We start from the raw sequence: 24,337 nt of genomic DNA on the forward strand, positions 1-24,337 counted from the left end.
TTATTTGAACGGTTTACGAACATATGTATAACATGTGGTTAATTGACTACCATATACACACAAAGAAATGTAAGCGCAAATCGTTCAAAAATAATATATTAGTACGATATATGTGTTAAATTTTTTATCGATTTTTAAACGACGAAAAACTTGTATACTTTACAGTGTACGAAAATGTATAATATTATAAAATACTAATTGCGTCGTAGTGAAACAAATGAACCGACGAGCAATAGATGACCCCGACCTAAGCCGTCACGTCACTATAACTGATGTACCTACCGGAGACGGGTGCGTTATTATAGTATGAAAACGAGTAAAACGACAACGATGTCATCGTAATACCATAAATGTATATTGTCGATAATCAATTAAAATATCACGTTATCACCTCGAGTGCCAACAATAATAATCCATATAACTCATAATAATAATATCGTAATTCGAAAAAAAAATACGGTATTATTACCGATGTACATTACACAATAAATTGCACTATATAATATTATAGTGTAGAAACTATATTTCGAAACACGGTTTCAGGTGCGCCGTACAGTCTCGCGGGGCTCCAGTGGGATTTGATTTTTTTTTTTTTTGAAATCATCTCACCGGACGAATAAAACGAAGCAAAAAACGGGAACCGACATTTTTAAACCCGTCACGTTATTATACACGCGACGCCCGTGTACGAAAATCAATTTCGACCCGACGGACGTCTGTACTGTAAATGCACTGTGGCTGCGTATAACGCGTATGGTACACGTATTGGCGTCATGGTGTTTGAATTCGGACGGCGTGGCACGTAACGCGCGCACGATGCGTATACACATTTGTACATTATATAGGTAAAGGTAATAGGTCATACATAATAATAATATACGTGCGTGGGCGGCACTCGTGTGTTGTATGCGATGATGATATAATATAAAACATGTCATTATAATATTATACGTATAGTATATTGCTATACGGCGCGGGCCGGACGCGGAAAACGGGAGCTCCGCGGACCGGAACTCCTGTGACGCCGCTTACACGGGAGATGGGCGATTGCCGGAGGTCGCGGGCGGGGGGAGACGATATCGCGGGATCGGCGGCGATGGCGACCGGAAGTGTTCTTCCGCAACCAGTCGACGGACCGATAGACCCGGCCGCCGTAACGTCAGTCCGTTTTCGGTGGTCACCACGTGTGAAAAGTTGCACACGGTCGAGTAGCCATCATGGGCTGCGGGACAAGCAGTACGGCGACCGGTCGCGGCCGTCTTCGAGCCGAAAAGGAGCTGTACTTGCCGTCGACGGAACTGCATTTCAACGCCGGTCAGATGCAACGGCTCAACGACAATTTCCTGCGCGGTTACGAGAACTCGGGTACGTGCGCGCGGCAAATCCTGCACCGCAGCGAACGCGCCTGCACCACTGACTTTAACGACTGAGCCTAACTACCTAACTCATAGTGTTTGTACGTGAGATATCTCCGAAAGGGACTTATCCGCCACGCGATCGATAGGCATGTTCGCGGACTACCCGAGATTGTCGATTTCTTTTGAAGGCTACACGCAGCGCGCATACTAAATCTATTACACTTAAGCATATTCAAAACTATAAAAACTCGAAAAAAATATTATTCAGTACCTAATAATAATGGTAAGAAAATAAAAACTAAATGTTTTCTAATTACTGCAAGTAGGTACCATATATATATATATATATAATTTGTTTAAGAAAACCCACGCTTGTAATGTATTTGTAACAATATAAATCAAAATCGAATTATACTATATTAATTTTTAATTTTTAAATTTAAGTAAATATAGCTCGAATAATTTATTTGAGTTGTTGCAATTTTAAACTGGAGTTTTGATGTATGCATTGATATTTAAACATTTATGAGGATAGATATTATATCTGCTCAGTATAATATTAAAAGCGTATTTTTTTATGGTACTTGTTTGTTATCGCTCCATAGCGTATAATCCTATACACATATTATCGTAGGTATAATTTATCACCTCACCACCAGGTGTGTCAGAGACCGTCCGTCGTACTCAGACATTATTTCAATGCATGTACCGTCACAAAACTTTCAAATAAAAGCAAATAATAATATGATGTTAAAAAGTGTACGATATTTATAACTATATAACAGCACAGTTGAAAATTAGTGTTTCATAATTACACTCAAATAAATATATAAAAAAAAACCAAGCAATATAATGTTATTGACGGCAATTAATATTGTTTACAAAAGTTGAACAGATAATTTATAGTGACACATTTATAGGAATGTAAATTCGTACATGGTTATGAATAGGTAAATGTATTTTTTGGTTATCACTTACCACATATTGATCACCGCTTTTAATTATTTGTTTGGGATGTTTCTAAATAACTTAACCTAATAATTTATTACATTTTTTTTTTTAATTTTAAAATCATATTTAGTCATTTAATTAAATTACTAGGCATTTGACTAAAGGCCTGTTTTAAGTCAGGCAAATAATAAAAATGAAAATTGTTGTATTATTTTGAAAATAAAATATATTTTCCATTAATTATTTATTACTATTTTATATAAAACAGAAACTATGGTTAGGTTAATTAGTTAACGTGACCCAGCTTAGCTCAACTTGAAATAGGCATTTAATTAAAGTCTAGGCGGATAGTGAAATTCCATAAAAATCAAATTCTTTGACTAAATGCCCGATTTTACTATATGACTACGACATATACATACGTATATAAGTAACAACGAAAATGTTTTATATAATTTATTAAAAAAATTATGTGGTAAAATATCTCTCAAAATATTACATCGGATATATTTATATAGTTTTGTTTTAATAGACATTCTAAAATATGACCTTTTTCAATAGCACGAGCCAAACATTCAGGACCCCTGTACGTGATATCATAATTATGATTATTTCCTTTATTCTTAAAATTATTGAAGGAATTCAATAGTTCTAAGAATAAATAAATAAACCCGGAATCTGGACGACCATTCAAACACCTGTTGTCTTTTATTACTTTTATTAATGTGAATCACTTATTTCAACTGTACGAGCAGTATTTAACTATATTATATTTACAAATTGATTAAATTATAGCTTTTTATGAGTAGATAACACATCGAACATTTGAACAAAAAATAAAATATAATAGATATCATCGTAATCACACCTTAAGTTTCTTATATGTTTGAATTGAATAATATATATATGTAACGAAAAGATTTATAATAATATAGAACTTTTTTAATCTTATCAGTGTTTATCTTATGATTAAGAAATTATGAATTTAAACTAATACTGTTTACTATAGTATCAAGTGATTTAGGTAGTACTATTTATTTAATAATAATAATAATATCTAGCTTAAATAATGATAGATAGAAAATATAAGCTCATCTATGAATAAGTTAACTGAACTGCAACTATTATTTATCAATAACGCCATTGAATAATGATAAAATAGTATAATATGAAGTATAATTTATAAACACTATAATACATTCATGCGTAATTACTCATCCCCTATACTAACAATGATCTATTGTTCGTTTCTTGATACTCAATATTCTTTCGTAATTCACTTACTGAACTGACTGTACTTAAATCGATAAAGCATGTGTATTTATACACGCTGTGTAATAATTAATCTAACATCAATAAAATAAACAAGCTTAAGACTATAGGTAGTTGTCTTATTTATTTGTAATCTGTATTCATTTCCTATCTCTCTTGTCGACTGCTATAGGTATGAATAGGTAACTTTATCACGAGGATCAGATTCGTGCAGGCAGATTGAATAAAAAATGTTCAATAACATTAATTTGTTTGAGTTTTTTTCTGTACGAAAACCAATATATTATTAGAATAAATATTTTAAATATTTTACTGTGCATTAACATTCCATGATGTATAAATTATACAAACATAATAGGTATTACAATATGTAAACTTACACATGAATAAATAAATACGTGTATATGTCTTATACGTTTTATTATTTTTAATTTACAATATTATAATGGTGCAAACGCGCAATATAATATTATTACGCGCCTTCAAAAAGTGGGATCTTTTTCATTTCGTTTGGTATAAAAGTGTAAAGATTCTCATAAAGTCCTTGAATATAGAGGGCTTCGCGCTTTTTAAATAATAACAAAAAGAATCTTTAAAATCAATCAAGTGCAAGACGTAGCGAGAAAGAGTGTGAATAGTGAATACGTTTCAAACTTTCAAATTTCAGAGGGTCGTAACTAATGGTATCACTTTAGATGTTTTATATATTTATTTTTATTTTGACGTTTGCGCACACAGCGATAATTATTCTTCCTTTGAAAAATTAATTCACGCACTAAATGAAAAACACATTCTATGTTAAATAAAAACTATCTTGTATTATTTATATACAGCATTGAATGAAAATATTGTTTTTCTTTAACTAGTGTATGTTGTAGGTAAAAAATGAAAGTAATATAGAACACATAACCTTAAAAATTAATTTGAATTAGGTACATAATATTATATTCTGTGTTGACTAATTATGAAAATCATATAATTTACTTTAAAAATGTAATTTATTTTTATTTATATTTAATGATTAATTAACTTCTTTTTAAAATCTTAAATATAATGTACTCAGATTTTTCTTAGAATATTTACTACCACTTTAAATTTAAATCAAAGCCATGGATTTTTTTTATTTTATAAAGAAGGTTATTTAAAATATATTTATTGTTTCTAGATGTCAGTATTTTCATCCAAAATGTACCCTTCACTTTTCGGCTAACACAGTTTTCTTTCAAATTTACAATTATAATAACTAAGCATATGATTTAACATATTATTACGTTTGTAAAATTAAAAATTAATTTTTGTTCGACAAATTTATCAAACAAATATCATACAATTATAAAAAACAAAACTTCATCATAATTTTTGATACAATATTCATAAATTTATATTTTATTATTATTTAGGTATTATAAGACTATTCATTTGTATTTGACATAACATTTTATTGTATTTCCAATTATTTTATTATATTATTATTTTTTTCAAAAAAAATGTAAGTAATAATTAATATATAAATATTTTTTATAAAAAACATCACATTTTTGGATACAATTATATTAAGTTCAGTTAAGTTGTTATAATAGTAAATTTTAAAGAAAACTGTGTTGGCTGAAAAAGGAAGAGAATATTTTGGCCGAAAAGGAGGCCACCCTAGTTTCTGATGCAATGTTTTTTGCGTTACGGGTGTTCTTGTAATATACTTGTACTACGTTGTACTTTGTTTTTTTTTTTAGTTGATTTTATATATAATATGTATTTATATCATTATTTAGGGTAGATAAATGTTAAAAATTTGTAAAAAATAATGCAATATATACTTGGATTAGTAAATTAGTTGATAGTTAAATGATTATATTCAGTTTTACAGCAATAATAATTTTAAGTATACAAAATAACATAAAAAGATGGGTTTGAAATTTCCAAAGTAAAATTAATTTATCTTGTTTTTTTTTATGATAATAAATAATAATTGATTATTTTGTTTTTAACCATGTCCATAATTACATTATTCAAATTTTTGGGTTTTAAGGAACAGTTCCTTAGGAACTACTAAAATAGCTCATTAATTTCGACTATTAACTTTTTTATTTTATTTTATGAACATTTAAGAAACAATTTATGGTTAGTATTCTATTTTTTTTCAGATTTGTAACGAAAAACATGTTCTTCATTGTATTTTTTGAAATCTTATTTTAATTTATAATTGATAACAAATAGGTATATTCAGTTAAAAAAACCATCATGTGAAATGAAAATTAATACTGAGTACATTGTTTTTGTACAAACACTTACAAAATTAAAAAAAAAAAATAATATTTTATTTACATTTTATTGCAATGACATTTTTTTATCATTAACCTAACCCATTTTACAATTTCAAATATTATTATGTTTTAGTACCATATGTAGCTGTTGCTTTTAAGTTTTTAGAACCTTAGTTAAATTATATTTAGTTTATTATAACTGATAATATTTAAAACGATATACTCTCAACCGCACAAAGAATTAACTTATCGGTTATTTATTTTCATAATTTATTATATTTACTTTATTTTATCAAATATAACTTCTAGTTTCATAAAATATCATGTCTTAAATAATTTCTAATAATTTTGATCTATGATCTTAACTATAAGTTTTTTGTATTTAAAATATATTATACTACTTTTTTTAAAGCTTTTTAATTTATAACACTTATTTTTATTGAGTTTTTTTTTAAATAAGTGATATCATTTTTATAATAACTGATGTTCTATATAGCTTGAAAGTTTAAAGTTTCAAAGTTAATTAAATATGATTAATGATTAATTTTATAATGCGTTGTAATATGGGTATTTTACTATTTTGTGTTTAACAATTTATATTATTATCATTAAAAATTATGTGTAGATGATTTACCTACTAGTTCATCGTCACTAAATGTTGAAGCCATAGTTAATCGTATTATACAACGTTTGTTGTGTGGAATTGGGAAGTTGGACAAACGATTCGCCTGCAAGTTTTTAGTCACCGCAGAACCTATGTCATCTTCAATTAAGGTCTGGTCAACAATTAAAATAATTAATCTAACTTTTTCCCAACGAAAAATTCCACTTCAAATAAAATAAAAAATTCTATAAATTCTAAGCATAATACACGTATAATATTATAATATAATACAATAATAGTTAATTTTGAATAACTAATAATAAGTAGATATAATATATAGGCATACAAATATAATTATTTTAATCAAATTAATATAATTTCAGTTGTCCAAAAGCTTTAGTTATTATATAAGGCTTGACGTATTGTCTGAACCAAAAATTTACGAAGACGATTTTGACTACCAAGTAAGATGTGTAGTGGAAGAAGACGGCGTACCCCAAGGATTTGCTAAAATTCGACTAGTCACCAATGAACCAGAGAAATGGGCTGATTTAATTGACAATGACGGATATCTCAGACGGTAAAATAATATAAGCATTTTAAACTATAATTTTAGTATATATTTAATTGTAATTTAGTAGTAAAAGTTGTTACTTAGCCATACTTGTATGAAAATAGAAGTATTTAAAGAACGATAAACAAAAAAACTGCAATTTTTCATTAATTTGTTTTGTATTAACTATGTTGGCAGGTATTTTTTGTTGATCCAAACCTATTTTTTTTTTATTTTATAACTGAAAAGCGGAACAAAGCAATTAAATTAAAAATAAAAATATTATGATCCCTCTTTATAGTTCCACCTAAAAAAGTATATCCGTTTACAGTTCAACAAAATATTATAAAAAAATATTATTTATTCAATTAATTTAATTTTTTGTCCATATGTTTATGTTTTTTGAAATATTTTAAAAGTGTTTAATATTCAGTGAAAATAAATAATATTTTTATTATTAATTTATTATACAATACAATAATATTCCCAGTTAAATGTAAACAACAAGTTATGTTATCATTAAATAATTATTAGTAATATTTCGATATAAGTTATACATATGAAATATACATTTATTTTATTTATTATTTGTCCATAAAAAGTCAATGTATACCTTAAAATCACTCCGATAAAATAATGTTTAATTCAACTCATTAATGAATTGATAAATTATATCATATTTTGTTTCAGAAAATTTTATATTCTATAACAATATCATATTTAAAAATATATACATTATAATATATATAAATATATATTAAAATGAGCTTTGAACTTAAAAAATATTATGATAGTATAAGATATTCGTTTATATATTCAAATTAGTTTTTATTCAATATGACAATAAATTGAGTATTTTATAATATTTAAAATATACCATTGTTATTTGTTAAAAGAAAATGTTTATTGTACCATAAACGTATATATTATATAAATTAAGTTGTTGAGCATAATCAAAATGAAATATAATAATTTATATTATGTATTATATACAATATACATACTAATATCAAGAAAATAATACTCATATACGAATTTTATTGCACTGTAGTTATATGGTTGTCAAACGAAAAATACAATGAGCATGAAAATAAAATGTTCATCATATTATGCTTAGCCAAATCGCTACGACAACTATAAATGGTAATATCGTTTGTTTGAGTATAACTTACAGTCAATGGTGATATATATTTTACTCGAGTTGCTGTAAAAACAGAGAGCCAAAAAGGATAACAAAAGGGTAGGCTTTTGGGATTATTAAATGCAAATCTCCGCTATTGACTATCATTTGGGACTTATTACAACAACGCTTCCTAAAATGCTACCAGTAATAATAACACGAATAATACTTATTGTTATATTATTCAAAACTGGTTAGGCGCGCGCGAAATGTTTTTGTATTGTTCTTGTGCGTTCAATTTTTCACAAATATTCACTTACAATGTATCATGTCAAGCTTTTAATGATCGATTTCGGGTTAAAAGCGCATAACCTTAAATTGATGAAACGTGTCAATTCTTAACATATCCAAAGATTTTATAGTTTAATAACGCACAGTACGGAACACCATTAATCAAAATTTTAATTTTTCACCTGACACTTATCTTATAATCATATTTTGTTAAACATCGTACATGAAGATACTTAATAAAATAAAATATATATATATTTTTTATACTATTGACCCTTCCTAAGACAAGGGTTATTTGGAGTAAAGTTTTTTTTAAGTTCAACACATGTACTAAAATACACATCTTATTTGTAGACAATAAATTTTATTAAAAAAAAACAACCCTAGGTTTTCTGCGAAATATAAATTATGTCGTTTTCAATGACATCTATCGATTATAGTTTTGTATATGCAGTCAACAATATTTTGCTGTGGAGTCGTAAATAATTTGGGATCTTTGCTAAACTGGAAAAGACAGAAATCAAACGCCATGTGACAATATAATATAATGTATTTGTTTTTTCTTGTGAATTATAGCCTTCAAGGCGCCATCACTCCAAACACTTTTTTTACCATCTATATTTATTATTTACTCACTTATTTTCATTTTATTTATAATTTTATTGTTTTGATATATTTTTAAACTCAATATTCCTACCTTTAGCATGGTATGTTTAACTATATTTTCCATTTGATTTTTCTTGATAACTATTTTCATAAAATATGTACATTCTTTCTCTACGCAAATCCAGTCAGCAGCCTTTTTGTAATTTATTCTGATATGTTTGGTGGTAAAAATAGTTTTTCTGTTCATTTTCATGGCGTTTAATCAGTTAAACAAAGTTGAAGTAAAATAAAGAGTCCATCATTTATCTTCGTAGAATTTTTCATACCAACCTCGTTTATTAAGTCTTTCCCGGTGATTATGTCAGTACAAAACTGCTGATTGTTGCATCAGAGTAACATACAGTTGGATTTTTAGTCTTTTTGGTAATAAAGTCTTGAACCAGCCATATTTATAAAACCTAATACCTACTATTACCCATTTTTATTCAAATATTCAAGTCATGATCTTACTCTATTATTGGCCTTATTAACGAGAAACTATTTTAATAGCTCATACGTCCCTATTTTAATATTATGTAATAATTTTAATATAGAATGTATTGTTCGTTTTTATGCGATTATAGTGACAAACTGAAATTACGCTTTGTTGAGTTGCTTGCCAAGTCCGCTTCTTGCAAGAGTGACTTCGTTGGTCGACCTGAAGACGTGGATGAAAGTTACTTGTGCGGGTGTCCTGGTAAGATCGTAGACGCCGGATTGCTGCATGAGATCCTAAAGAGTCCTGCCGACGAACAAGTGTTTTTTGGAATGGGTAAGTTTGGGATAATTATCCGTACAGGCTTACCATAACATGTATAGTATAACAGGTGTTCAATAAGTTTGGAAACTCTTGATTACTGTATACATATTTACAAATACCTGCAGCAAGGAACAATAAAAAATAACTCCAATGCACATTTATAATGCAAAATATTGAATGACCTCATTAACGATATCATATTATCGTGCATCTGTCCCAATAATTATTAGACTAATGACCGTTTCCAAACATATTGAATACCCTGTATATTACAGTTGATGGACGTGAATCGTAATGTAATTAAACGCAGGTAACACCGGGTCCAGTAAGTTTCCCGACCCTAGAGATTTAAGGATCGCGGTCGTCGAAGACGCGCAGTGCGTCAAGTTGCGCATATCTGGTCCGAAAACGTCCGGCGATATCTCCGTGGTTCTTTTGCCCGCCATCGAGTTTTCAGGTTGGCCTAAGTACACAGACATCCTGTCCAGAATACCGCTTACGCATCCAGACATTCTCATACACCAACGGGCCACTACAATGGTGAGCGTATAAAATTTAGGAATATTTTTCACTATAAACGAACGGTTGATCTCGTTGTAATTGATATTCTATATTATCATTTATGACGACTGTTATAGATAACGTATAGTGTTAACAATTCACTCCGTTCGGAAAACCAAATTCGATTACACAAATGTTGTATAAATATAATAATATTACTATCATACACAGAAGCTAGCTCGAAATGACGCTCTCGTCATCGTGTTCAGTTATTATTATTTTTATATATCATAAGCGAATACTTTGAATCGACTGAAACACGCGTGCATCGTATATTATAAATTTAATTACATGCAAATTTAATTGTATAAAATACATAATAATATACTCACATAATAACTATAAACTAAATTGCGTAATGGGAATTCGTGGTAATTTGACTATTCCAAATAATGATAGATTAGATCTATAAATTGGTTATCTTGGGTTTAGAAAAAAAAGCAATATGTAAACCGCATTATATATATTATTTTTATTTTTATTTAAACATATTTAAAATAAAAATGAGGTTTATGTATTTTTTTTTCAAACACTTAAGATAACCAATAATATATATGTATGAACATTATAATACAGTTGCGTGTTTTTCTTATAATTTAGTAAACCAGTCTAGGTTTTTCAAAAGCAGCATACCTATGTCGAAAAAAATATAAAAAAAAATAAAAATCGATATAAACAAGAGTACGAACACGGAGTGGATCTCTTCCGTACCCTGTTTAGCTCATATTAATGGGTGAGCGATTATTAACGACTACAATAAATATATTAAATGAGTTAACGATTGAATCGAAAATGATATAACGAGTATAAAAATGGTTCACGTAGCACGATAGCCGATAGATATATAATACACAATACTGTTAGATTAAAACCGAATATTTATATATACATTTTAATTAACTGTTGAGGCTTCGACGTCAATGGTTATTAGCCTACTTTCAGATGAAATATAAAAGTTTGTGAACGAAAAAAAAAGTGGAAAAGATTTACAAATATTACTTGACATTTCTTGGTTGAGTTAATACTATTGAAAAATATTATAAAAATTGCTTGAGTGTTTTCTTCATTCAGTGTTATTTGAAGTGTAGTCGCGTCGGTAAAGATTTTTCGTGCTTCGGCGTGATTTGGGCACTCGGTCACTATACGTGGTAGATTTTCATGTTTTCCTCGCACGTATCGGTGCCGTTATAAGGACGAATATAAGATTATCGTCTCGTTCGTCCTGTGAGTACACCGAACGATTATAATATCATTATGTTACAGGGATACTACGCGGTTCCGGTGGCGCCACATCTGACGGTTCGGTGCTACGACCGGCCGGCCACGTGGCAGTTGAGATTCCCGGCGGCCGAGTGCCTGTACCAGACGCACTACTCGGAACGGAGCGTGGTGAGCAACATCTATCACTTCCTCCGGACAAAGGTGCCGAAGTTGCGAAAGGGCGACAACGGCGTGTGCGTGGCGAGCGGTTACATGCTGAAGACGTTGCTGTGGTTCCGGCTGGAGGCGTGCGGCCGCGTCGAGGACTGGGACCACCGGCGCGTGGCCGAACACGTGCTTTCGGTGCTCGACGAGCTGGTGGCCGCGCTCAAGTCCCAGCACCACAGGTCGTACTTCTACCCGTACGCGAACATCGTGCTGAACGCGCCCCGGGCCTGCCGGACGATGGTGTCCGAGGACGATTACCAGAACGACGTGGAGATCATCGAGGCGTACATGTACGGGTTGTTCGAGAAGTCTATGGGCAGCGACTCGATCGTCACCGGACAAGCGTTTCAGAACACGGACGCCGATTACTGGCAGAACCTGGAGTCGGTCATGCTGCACAAGTGGTACCGGGTGCTGGAGACCATGGACCCGAAACCCCGGAGGTTCGACTACTCGAGGAAACAAGTGGAATACATCGGCGAAGTGTTCAAGGGGATGTTGGCCACCAGGCACTGCGTAAGTATCATTTGACGACTATTAAACAAATATATTATGACATCACGTATTCCGAGCCGTTTAACTGCGTCCGATATACAGCTGCATTTACGCGCCCACGGCGGGAGTTATATCGAAAGCTAAAAGGATCACTGGCATAGCTCTCACAGGGGCATACTTAATTTTACAGGACACGCTTAAAATGATCACATTTATGCACGTGTCACTAGCATACTTCGATAGAGTAAAAATTAGCTTTTTCGAAATGTATTGTTGGAAGTATAAAGTATGCTATTCCCTTTATCATTCAAACTCACATTTTAAATTAGTGAGAAACTCCTTTCATTTTAAAATTAAAATCTCACAAAGTAACTAAAAATATGTATTTCAAGCCTTATCTTTATGAAAATTAAAATTTCCAAAAAACATTTTTTCTGCAAATATAATTTACGTTATACCAGTGAATATGAATTTTTAGTTTAGAAATTCGTACGACAATTTTTTAAATTACGAAAAATTTAAAAAAAAAACGAGGAAACAGCTAGTAAAAATGTTAATAGCCTTTAATCTATATTGGTATTAAAAATTAACTATTTAAATGTTGTTCTCTTATTTTTCTCTTAATATATATTTGGATTAGGTACTTCATTCTCAAAAAAAAAAAAGAAGAATAATTGTATGGTAAATATTTATTTGTGAATTATATACTTGGTTAAGATTCACAAGCTAATTAAGAGCATTATACGAAATTTAATATTTCGTTAAAACTTATTTTCGACTAACGGGTAAGTTATGACAATTGATCTTCTCATACTATCGATATTACATTTATACTAATAAATTATAAATATATTATATAGATATGTATATTATTATGACTTTATGAGTATCTACTTCTTATAAACCTGAGACTAATTTATATAAATTATATTATTTAATTTTATTCATGTACGCTCAAGTACCTATAAATTTTGTGTGAAATATACAATGAATGTAATATTTAGCTGTTTAATTTCCAAACATCGGACCAAGCGTTTTGAATGGCCACTGAACCTAACGAGTTTGTTAATATTATAAATGGAAATTAATCGTTATTCGTCGGCGGCAAATCTGAAAATTCGACGGCGTAACCGGTATCCAAAATGCGTTATAGTATTCGGCTATTAATTTAGAGTTTTTTTTTTTTGTTCAACAAATTTACAATTTATTATCCGATTATTTATTACCCATATTGAATTTACCGGTTCCTTCTAGAACTGCCACTGTGGGCAACGGTATAATATGGGCAAACATCGTTCGCAACACAATATATAAATATTATATACAATATGCGTCGTACTCGTATACCGTGTCACGGTTATATAGTCGTACGTATCGCTTATCGTACCGAAATATTATTACGGTAATGGAAATCACACGCAATGTCACTGACGGTTTCTATTAACTATGCATAACACGATGAGAGCCGCGTATATAGGCGGAACCCTTACCGTATATCCTTAACCGTGACCGTAATGTTAATATTCAATTTTTTAAATGTGACGATTATTAGTGGCTGCGTTATTTTGTATCGGAACACAAGTAATACGCTAAATAACTGAAACGTCGGCCGAATCAATTCGAAATACACACATTTACCAGTTCACAACACGGCACAATAATAATTATTTACAAATTACATCGAGACGGTCTGAATTAAATTAACCTATACGATATTTTTAACACTGATACGCATGGCACATGATCATAATGTTATTATTATTTTTTGTTTATTTGGGATATTACCATACATCAACGTATTGCGGTCAAACGCATTGTGAGTGTCGAAATCCATTACCATGATTTTTTTTTTTTAAGGATGGCACATCACATATAATATATATATGAAGGTAGTTATTTAACATTACTATATTAAAGTATATTTGATTGAAAAAATAAAAAATGACTGAATAGGCCATTTGCTCGTCATACCCGTTACGCCGTCGGCAATTAAATTCTATGGCGATCCAGATAGTTTGGAAAAAATTGTCGATGGTTAGAAAAAACTTTTATAATATTAATTAATGTATGTTTTATTTTTATGTTAAAAATATAGTTTAAGCTGTTAGCGAACCATTTAATGTAATGTAATTTATACTAATGATAATATACTTTTATGATTAAAGGTTTTTTTGAAAGAAATTAAATTTCTTGTCCTTTCTTGCCAGTTAAAAAGAAAAAAAAATTTAAAAAGAACAAATAATTATAGAGTGTCTTAAAGATGGTGATTAGATAATATTTATTCTTTAAAATTTCTTAATACTTCAAAATAATACGTAGATCAAATATCCATTGTGTGCGAAAAACCAGCATTAAGAAAAAATATTTATATATTTTTGGTGGTTTAGTTATTTCCGCTCTGCGTACCGTCATTTGCCGCCCTCAACCATAATGTAGAACTATAGAAATTCTAAGTGAATATTTAAATATTGATATGCAATTATATTTTATTTTCGTGTAGGTGTACACTGTACAAACACAATATTATTATAAATATCACGAATTGTGGAATTGAGAGGTATTACGTTTATAATGCTTACGATACGTATATATGTACATCCTTTTTTCGGGCAATAAGTAAAATGTACGAAAATGATATTATACTAGCTCCCAACTTATAATATCACAAATAATATGACCGAATCGCAGCACCGGCCGTGTGCCGAATAGGTACTCAAGGTTTAAACGCATTATATTACAATATATAGCACTGAAATGCGTTTGACCGACAAAAAATTCGGATCGAGAAAATTAAAACGTATTATTTTACCGTATTGCACGAAAGACAATATAATATGAACTCGGTCGAAATATAACAAAACGATTTCGAAACGGAGTAGAAAATTAACTCTACTGCGGCAAAATCGTGATTAATAAATAATATTAATCGTACAGTTCGGCGAATCATTATTTTTATTTTTTAGGTCGCGTCGGCCGCGGCGGAATCGTCGTCCGCGTGGCACTTCCTGACGGAAGAAAAGATCCCGCGGTACAGCACCGGGTTGGTGGCCGGAGACGAGATCGGGCTGGACGCCGCTTACCTGGTGTCGGTGGTCGCGGAACAGGCGCTGGCAGTCTACGGGGCCGCCCGGGACAAGAAGGACGCGGGCCGGAAGCGGAGGCCGTCGCGTTTGGCGGCGGAAAAAAAGAACAGCATCAGTGTCGTCGGCGGTGGCCGGCGCGGTCGGTGTTTTGCGGGACGCCGGCGGATACGGCGACCGTCTTCCGCCGAAGGGGGGCCGGAAGCGGTGCGCCGGTTGCTGTGCGACGTGTACGCGGACGCCACGGTGGCCGACATCGCCGGCGACGCAGACCTGGTGCGATTCGTGCTTGGACGGTTGCACGCGGCCGCCGCCGTCTCTCCGGCCGACTTCCGGCCGCCGTGGTGCGGAAGACGCCGCGTCGCGCTAGGCCCGCCGCTGTCGCTGTTCCTGCGCCAGCTGTACGACGTGTCGCACAGCACTTGTTGGCACCTGGACGAGTGGCGACGACGGTGGGACCGGGACGAGCTCCGTTCGTTGGGCGCGTTCGCGAGGCTCCTGTGCAGGGACGAAGTGCGACCGACCGACGCTCTGTTGGACGCCATACAGAAAGGTACTCGTATTATAGTGCGGGGTCATTAAATATTATTATTTATTGCGTAGTGTATAATATCGGTTAGGTTGTAATATATTATTATTATTATTTTAATTTCGGTGATTTGGAATACGATTTGAAAAACAAGTAGAACAGTATACTAGTCGATTTTTTGGAAAAACTGGATTTAAGTATCGGTAATTTTTATAATACGGAAAAAAAATGTCTAGAAAAATACGTACCAGATAAAAAAAATTACATCGACCGTTATTATTTATTATACTTTTTAAAATCTATAACTATATGATGTGGTCTCGTGGTCCGAACTAGGTCAGGTCCATCGTGCTAATTGTCCTATATAAACAAGACCTCGGACTTAGGTTGACCACTGTCCGTTAATCAAGTATGACATTTAAAAAACAGTCGAGTAGGTAAATGCTCTGCTGTACGGTAGGACGTGTTGAGTGTACCTCATCACCGAATAGGTAGGTCACTGAAATGGGCGTGTTAAATTTGAATTCAATATTATAAATTATAAATAATCGTATGCGATGAAAAACGATTCTGAGCGGAAACGGTCTAACTGTTTGATAACCATGGTTAAACCAATCAATAATTCTAATAATAATATTAAAGTAAAAACTGTCTGTATTTTTCTTATTTGTTTCTATTATTTCAATAGCATTGATAAATGTGTACTTTTAATCTCATTTAGTACAAATTAGATTTAATTTTTACCAAAAGTTATTTTTGACACACACAAATGAAAATACAATATATATTATTGTAAAACCAATACATTTATTGGAAAACTCAGAATCTAAAAAATAGAATTATGTATAGAATTAATAGTATAGTAATTTTTATTTAATTTTTTTTTTACGTAAAGTTTGGTTAATATTTAAAATTGTAATTACCATTTAATATTTAACTTAAATTATATAATTGTATGGCACATAATAATATTATATTTTAAAATGTAATATTGTAATAACCTATTCATGAAATATTTAAAAACTTAACTACATTAATTGAATTTTATATATTTATAACACTTACAGTGTAAATATGTAGTAAGGTTACATATTATAATATAATTTTATATGATATTATGATACTAGTTTTATTTATTTACATAATTTACTCCCACGAAGAGCAACAGTACAGTAAATGTTAATATTGTATCATACATAATATGAATTGCGACCAATTAAATTACATTATAAAACATTTTTGTATACCAATAATATTTTAATTTTGTCTTATATTATCAATTAAAAAAAAGTTAAAAAATTTCAATTTTTAATTTGATTAAATTTTATATTCGATATTTTAATTTTTGAGTATTTTTTTCTGGATATTATTGACATATTATTTTACTTCGTATGTTTTGATAGAACACTTTAGTATTTTATGTACCAACTGCCATACAAAAAACATATAGCATTAAGATCACGATGTACGAATAAAAATAATAAATTTAATAACGTATTTGAATGATTTGAAGATAAAACATACCTACGTGAAGATATAGTATAAGTATGACTAATACACAGACCCGTATAGAGAGTGACCCAGCAACAAACTGTAAAAATATTAATTTTTTTTTAATATATTGTACCTACCTTGTTTACCTCAAATTCGTTAGTACTCATCTTAGTCTTGTTTTAAACTATTCAATACAACTCAACTTGATAATTTTAATATATATTTTTTTTGTATGAAACAAGTTCACATGTTTTTCGAAACTGTCATCGATTTTTTTCTGCTACCCTGTATAACCTATGGGTTACATAAGTTATTAGCACGTCTGCCCGTTAGCATAAATATGAATATTTATAATATCTAAAAAAAAAATATTATTTATTTTGTAGTTTTTGATTTGTCGAGTTATAAAAATAGTACTTTAAAGCAGCTATATAGTTTATATTATATTAAAAATAAAATACTAACATTGCCCTAAAAATGTTAAAATATGCAAAATTAAATTGTACAAAAAGAATCGTTGTATTATAATGGAACACGTTTTGGTATAAACTAGAAATTCTTGTAAATGTCTGTCCTAATTTTTATAAATAGGAACAATTTATATATCTAAAGTAAGATAATTTTCTATTATAATTTGCTTTTATTTAACTGACTTATTGGGTTTCAATAAGTAATATAAAACAACATTATTTAATTGATAGAACATTTTTATCTCTAAGTTATTTTTCCAGGCTGGCAAAAACTGATAACTATTATTAACGAATGACGAAAACGTTCATTGTTTTCGTGTTCCAATGTTTTGTAATCACAATTTTTGTTATCACTTTTCGTTAGTCGATAATTTTATCGGTTACTCATCAGTAAAGTACTGACTCTTATATATTTGTCAATTTGAGTACTATGTATCAGTTACTGAAAAATAATATGTTAAAACTGTTGGTTAACAATGGAAAAGCATTAGCTTTTTCCCGATAAAAACATGCAAACAATGCTTGTTCTGGTTTAAGTAAAATAAAACGCGGCAAAGCTATACCAACTCTCTAAAATAATAGTTATGTTTCATAAGTGCTCCGGGGTGCAAAATTCAAAATACGTCCCTTTCAACACAACTAAGTACTGATAATTGGAACTGCCTTTAATAATAATAATATAACGCTATATATTAGGTAATATAATTTATCCATAACCTCAATCGTCGGTCGTATGAAATTGTAATCAAATGTAGCGGTCATCAATTATTTACACTGTATAATATAGTAGTAATTAAATTCAATATCTGGAAAACGTAAAACATTTTTAAACCTCTTTCGTAAAATTCCACAGGTTGGTCGTGGGCCGACAAATTGCTGTTGGCCGCCGTCGAATTCCAGGACGGCGTGAACATAGTGTGTACTCCGAGTCCGGGGGACGTGCAACGTTTCAGTATATCGCTTTCGGAACCCGAACAGGAAATATTCGCGTCCCGCAGCCTGGGCCGGGCCGCGGACAGACAACGGTATTCCGCTCGGGCGGACACGGTATCCAATAAATTCAAAACGGTTCGAGGTAGGTGAATTACGGTTTTCACATTTTAAATCACAATCCTTCCAACTCGAACCCTTCCCGCCGACCACCTCACCGCGTTATCACGATTATCTCCGACGAGCAGCCAGGCATAGCGACTGCCGCGGGCAACCTTTCCACCCGTAACAAAATTCAAAAAAAAAAAAAAAAAAACATCGTATTTGCTCTATATGTTTGTCTCTGAAACACGCATACACGCATACACACACCTGTAAATGTTTAATCCATTCGTATAGCATATAATATTATGTGCGATGAGAACATCAGATGTATATAATATTATATATAGCTATATTTATATTGAACATCTCTACACGACCTTTTGTTTTGGTTCGTCTCTCGTGTTTGTATAATATAGGTAATATGTGTATTATCTTCTGGCACAGGCATGTCGTTTTTGGACGCCGACAGCTCGTTAAACGACAAGAAAAACTCTCCTGCAAAGTCCACCGTCACCTCGTACGCACGTCTACAGTGGCAGAGCCCCATGACCGCGACGATTGCGTCCAACAGATACAGGAGCAACCACCGGGTGCTGGGAAACATCGTCAACTCTTTGATCAATTTGCAAAAGTACACAGTGAGTATTGTATAGTGATCCTAATTAATACCTCATAAGCAATTAGTGTTCAGGTAACAGCACTGCAGTTGACTGAACATTAACTGGCATGATAGAAAAATGTGTGAATTATAGCTATTTCGCGTCTCCGCGATAATTTCAAATCGCTCTGTATATAAATTGAACGTTTCTTGTTTGTATTGCCATGTGAGGTAAAATTGTAAAAAAAATTAAATGCGTCAAAGGAATTCTCATCTTAAAACACTTTGCATGTGTTCGGTAAATTGTTCACAAGGTGATCGTACATATTATGTTAAAAATAAATATTAAGAACAAGACGTAATAAAAACAATAGATTGTATAATTATTGAAGCGTTAAGAAACTTTAGATTGATAAAATATTATTGAAATGAAGCAGTTTAAAAAAATCGTTATGGAATACCACTCAGACACGAAGGGGACGGGTTTGACATAAAAAAAGTATTAGCAATCTTACTTGACAACTTTTTCTTATTATATTTAAAAGAAAATAAGCTATTTTAAGAACATATACTTTGTATAAATTTCAATAAATTTGATAATAATCATTACATGTTATAAAAATAGCCATGCTGGTTATTGAACACTATTATATAAATACAATTTTACACATTATTATGTAGTGTTATTGGCAATAACTGCATTTATGGATTTTAATTATTGTCTCAAAACATATTTTTAATTTTTTTTGTAACTTGTAAAATGTATAATGAATATAATATATTATATATATATAAAAAAAAACGAAACACTTGTTTTCAATTATTGAAATACTTCGAACAACACAGTATGTCAATATAGTTTGTAAAATAACATAATTCAATGTCACCGTTATTAAGGTCGTACTCATGCGAACGAGTTTGAATAACTTTTTGATAATTAAAATAAAAATCAATCATCGGGTAAATTTAAAAATATAATATTTTAACTATTATATTTTATTTGTTGCTATATTTTTTAAATTAACCTATATTATCATCATAGAGAACTCAAATTCAAATTGATTTATAATTGCATTTAAACAATAAATATATAGGTATAAATAATAAAAAAAATATTAAATGCAACTGCAATATTGCATTCATTTAAATCCAGTTGAATCTAATAAAAAAAATTTCATCCAATAAAATGCATTCTTATAAATATTCTTAAAATGCAATAATGGTAAAAAAAAAATAATAAGTTCGATTGCGTGGTAAACCTTTGTGTTTTTAAATTGAATATGAAATAGGTACTCCGTAAATCGTAATGGCATTATAAATTTCTTATGATTATTCGAAATGCTAATTTATACTTTACTACTTATCACGCTTTAGGTTTAAATATTATGATAAAAAAGTAAGGTATAAATATGTTTTATATTGTATTAAATTTTTATATGGTTATTTATAGGAATACAACAAAAAACCCTATGTTTTTATTCACGTTCGTGACTTTTGATATAATAATTTTACATATTATACTCGTAACATCCAATCATTGAACATTATATTACTTATTATTTATTAATTATTTAAAATATTGTAAAATAAATGTATTTTAATAATTCATATGTATACTCCGAGAACGTGTTATTAATTATAAAATAAATAAATAATTATTTAAATAGTATAATGTAGGAAAATGTTTCTACGGATTTCAAAAATATATTTTTAATGTAGCAAATTATAATGTATGTGTTATATAATAGTTATAAAACTGATAGAAAATTATTCTCTTATTTCTCTTCATTCAGATTTTACTTTGAAATTTTAAAAGCTAGCAACTTTAGTTAACTTATAAACGTATATTACTTGTAATAGATAATACATAAAACAGAGATTTTGGTGTGAAGAATTTTCGATCCTTTAATTAAAAATAAAAATAGTGTCTACAGAAGAAAACACTAGTAACACAAAGAAAATCACAAACAATTCGTTCGCCGATGAAGATATTCTACTTTTTACAAAACAGTCTCAATTAAAAGCTTTCAGAGATATAAATAAATGAAATAAAATTCATCAATTGACAAAAAGCGTAGACCCATCGCGCAGACGTATAGTGTGACCTATTTTTTTTTTTAAATGGATTTTTAATCACAATAATTGTACCTATACAGTTTAAAACCACCGTATCTGTTTTAAATTAAAACACAAATTTTAGTGTTATACCATGTAAACACATACTTAGAAAGATTACAATTAAGTAATATGTATATTTTAGTTTATATACTACACAAAAAACATTTGAATTTTAACAAACACTGTTTTAGTAGTACAAAGTTTTACTTGAGATTAACTTTAAACTAGGTCGTTGATAGCTGTTGTTTATGACCGCGAAAGTACGGAAATACGTATTATTAATGATTGAATACATAAATAGTGTATTTACAGAGCATAATACCTATATAATATATTATATCTATGTGCATCGTAATTAAGAGTATCACTCTAATGCATATGATAAATTTGTACTTATTGCTAAATCATTGAATACGGAAAAACGATTCTGAGAGAAGAATTCATTTAATTCATTCTAATATAAAACTATAATTGGTGATTTCTTAATTTGCCAAGTTGAACGATTTTTTACAAAATTTCGAATTATCTTATTAGAGTGATATAAATAATTTTGTGGTACCTATAATATAAAATAGCTAAAATTTGTTTAAATTTTGTATACACTTATATTTACAAAATAATATTATGATTATTATACATAAAATCGTTTTCCGTGATCGTTGAAACTGTTATTATATTTTTATTTGGTTGAAACCAAAAACGTTAAATCGAGTTTGATGAGTATTATAACGCTTTGTGGTTCTAAGAAAAACATCATGAGATGATACAAAGATGCGCCATTCGATCTTTTATTGAATATTGTATTTCTTGTTTTAATAAAATTCATGTGTGGTATTTACTCATACTGTAAAGCTTATAAGCAGTCAGTTAAAGTTGATATAGTTATTCAGTTTAATACGTTATTACATCTGTAATACAGCTAAACTTTATTTGTTGTTAAAATACAATAAGTAGGTATCATAAACATGTTGTGAAACATACATTTTTAAAAAGGTCAAAATCCACTCATTGAGTAAAGTCTCTACAATTAATATTTTTTGAATTTTAACTTAATTATTAAAACTTTGTTATTTTTCGTTTAAATATACGTACAATTTTGAAATTTGAACACTAAAAAAAAATTAACAGTGTATTTTCGATATTTTTAACTAGTATAAGTAAAACTTATGAAATACATTTTCTTAAATTTTCAAATTATCTTCAGTAATATTAAAAATTGTAACTTTACATTTTTAATTGCAAAATAATTAATCAAGATTTTGATGATTTTTTTCGACTTTTTAGCTGTTTATAACTTATTTTTGTTTTAATATTTACAATATGAACTTTTCGTTTCGATTAAAAATAAATAATAATAACAATAACAATAGTCGATAAAATAATATAACATAATAAATATTAAGTTTAACCTCTGGATTATTTTTTTTTCTGGTGTAACTCATATGCCATTGTATTTTAGAGCATATTTATAGTGTAAATAAAGTCTTTTACAAATCGTATATTTATTAACAAAAAAATAAATAATTCATTAATTTCTGCAAGAACAAGATAGTGCTTCAGAGCACGAAAATAGACTAAATTAAAAATAATAATAACAAAAAAAAAAAAATTGAACATTGCTGTAAAACCAATATAATATTATCATGTTTTTCCGCTTATAAAATTTTTAAGAAAAAATAACACACATTATTATAATTAATCCAATAACGAAAATCCTCGGTCACTCCTGTAATAAATAAACATTATGATTATAGTATAATATTATTATGTTTTGAAAACGTAAGTTTGATTTATACGTCATATTTACGTGTAACCGAATCGGCTTAAGAAAAAAAAAATCTATAATGAGTATAGTGACGTGGCAGTATAATGTTATATTTTTGTGACCGGAAGGTGTTGCAGGAAATGTGTTCGGTGCTGCCGGAGGACAAGCAGGGACCGGTGCTGGACGACATCCGAAAGATCAGCAAAGAGAGACGGCGGCAACGGGTCGCGGCACCGACGTCCGCGGCGACGGCCCTGCGCGGCCGGTCACCGACAGACCAGCTGACCGGCGTCTACCGGTCGACGTCCGAACTGTCGTACGCCCCGGCCCCGGCCGCCGACGAGGGCGACGGCCACAGGGCGAGTGGCCCGCGGACGGCCGACGCGGGCACTCTGATGGCCACGGTGCGGGCGGCCAGGCGCAGACAGTCCATGTCGGCCACGGTGGTCTACAACCCGGCGTTCTACGAGCCTCCACAGCCCGTGGCCGCTTTGCCGGCCATCAACCCGGCGGGCCAGCCGTATCTGCGCATGACACCCGAAAACGGGTTCAGTCTGCATGGCGGCGGAAATCCGGATCCGGAACCTCAGTAACCAGCTCGGCGCTAAGAAATCACCACGACGATGCGCGGGGAAACGGTCCGACGAGCCAAAATTATTGTAATATGTGTGTAAGAATATTATATTTTCACAGGTCGCGGCTAAATGAGATCGTACGCGATATATGATCGTGAAAATAAAATATAATAAATGTTTTCGACTATATATATTTTAATGACTAATAACGATGCACCTTAACCCTAAATTATTATTCTCGTTAAAAATAATCACGAGATTCTTTGCTCACGGTCTTTTTGACAGTGTATTGAAATATATCATAATTAAAACTCGATAAATTGAAATAATTATCATTTTATTGCTCTTAAATAAATAAAAATTGTCAAATATGC

General features: G+C 30.7%; 1 protein-coding gene across 2 annotated transcripts; it reads left to right on the top strand.

Moving 5' to 3' along the window:
- The first annotated feature begins 1,110 nt into the window (after positions 1-1,110).
- LOC114126372 (uncharacterized) lies at positions 1,111-24,337 on the top strand. 2 transcript variants are annotated; one of them, XM_050197298.1, is made up of 10 exons: positions 1,111-1,365; positions 6,468-6,616; positions 6,830-7,026; positions 9,640-9,827; positions 10,126-10,355; positions 11,640-12,320; positions 15,263-15,932; positions 18,726-18,947; positions 19,352-19,545; positions 23,526-24,337. In XM_050197298.1, exons 1-10 carry the CDS (start codon positions 1,218-1,220, stop codon positions 23,979-23,981), a joined length of 3,135 nt encoding a protein of 1,044 aa, XP_050053255.1. In that variant the 5' UTR covers positions 1,111-1,217; the 3' UTR covers positions 23,982-24,337. The 2 variants fall into 2 exon arrangements, with proteins under 2 accessions (XP_050053255.1, XP_050053254.1); XM_050197297.1 differs by having other exon boundaries at positions 1,118-1,365; positions 23,517-24,337.

The sequence above is a fragment of the Aphis gossypii genome, chromosome 1, assembly GCF_020184175.1.
Source record: "Aphis gossypii isolate Hap1 chromosome 1, ASM2018417v2, whole genome shotgun sequence".
NCBI lineage: Eukaryota > Metazoa > Arthropoda > Insecta > Hemiptera > Aphididae > Aphis > Aphis gossypii.

Excerpts from the sequence above, each read along its gene's own strand:
- LOC114126372 (XM_050197297.1), top strand. The coding sequence starts at position 1,218 with ATGGGCTGCGGGACAAGCAGTACGGCGACCGGTCGCGGCCGTCTTCGA. Across the intron at positions 1,366-6,467 it reads GCGCGGTTACGAGAACTCGG|ATGATTTACCTACTAGTTCA; the intron begins GTACGTGCGCGC and ends AATTATGTGTAG. Across the intron at positions 6,617-6,829 it reads CTATGTCATCTTCAATTAAG|TTGTCCAAAAGCTTTAGTTA; the intron begins GTCTGGTCAACA and ends ATATAATTTCAG.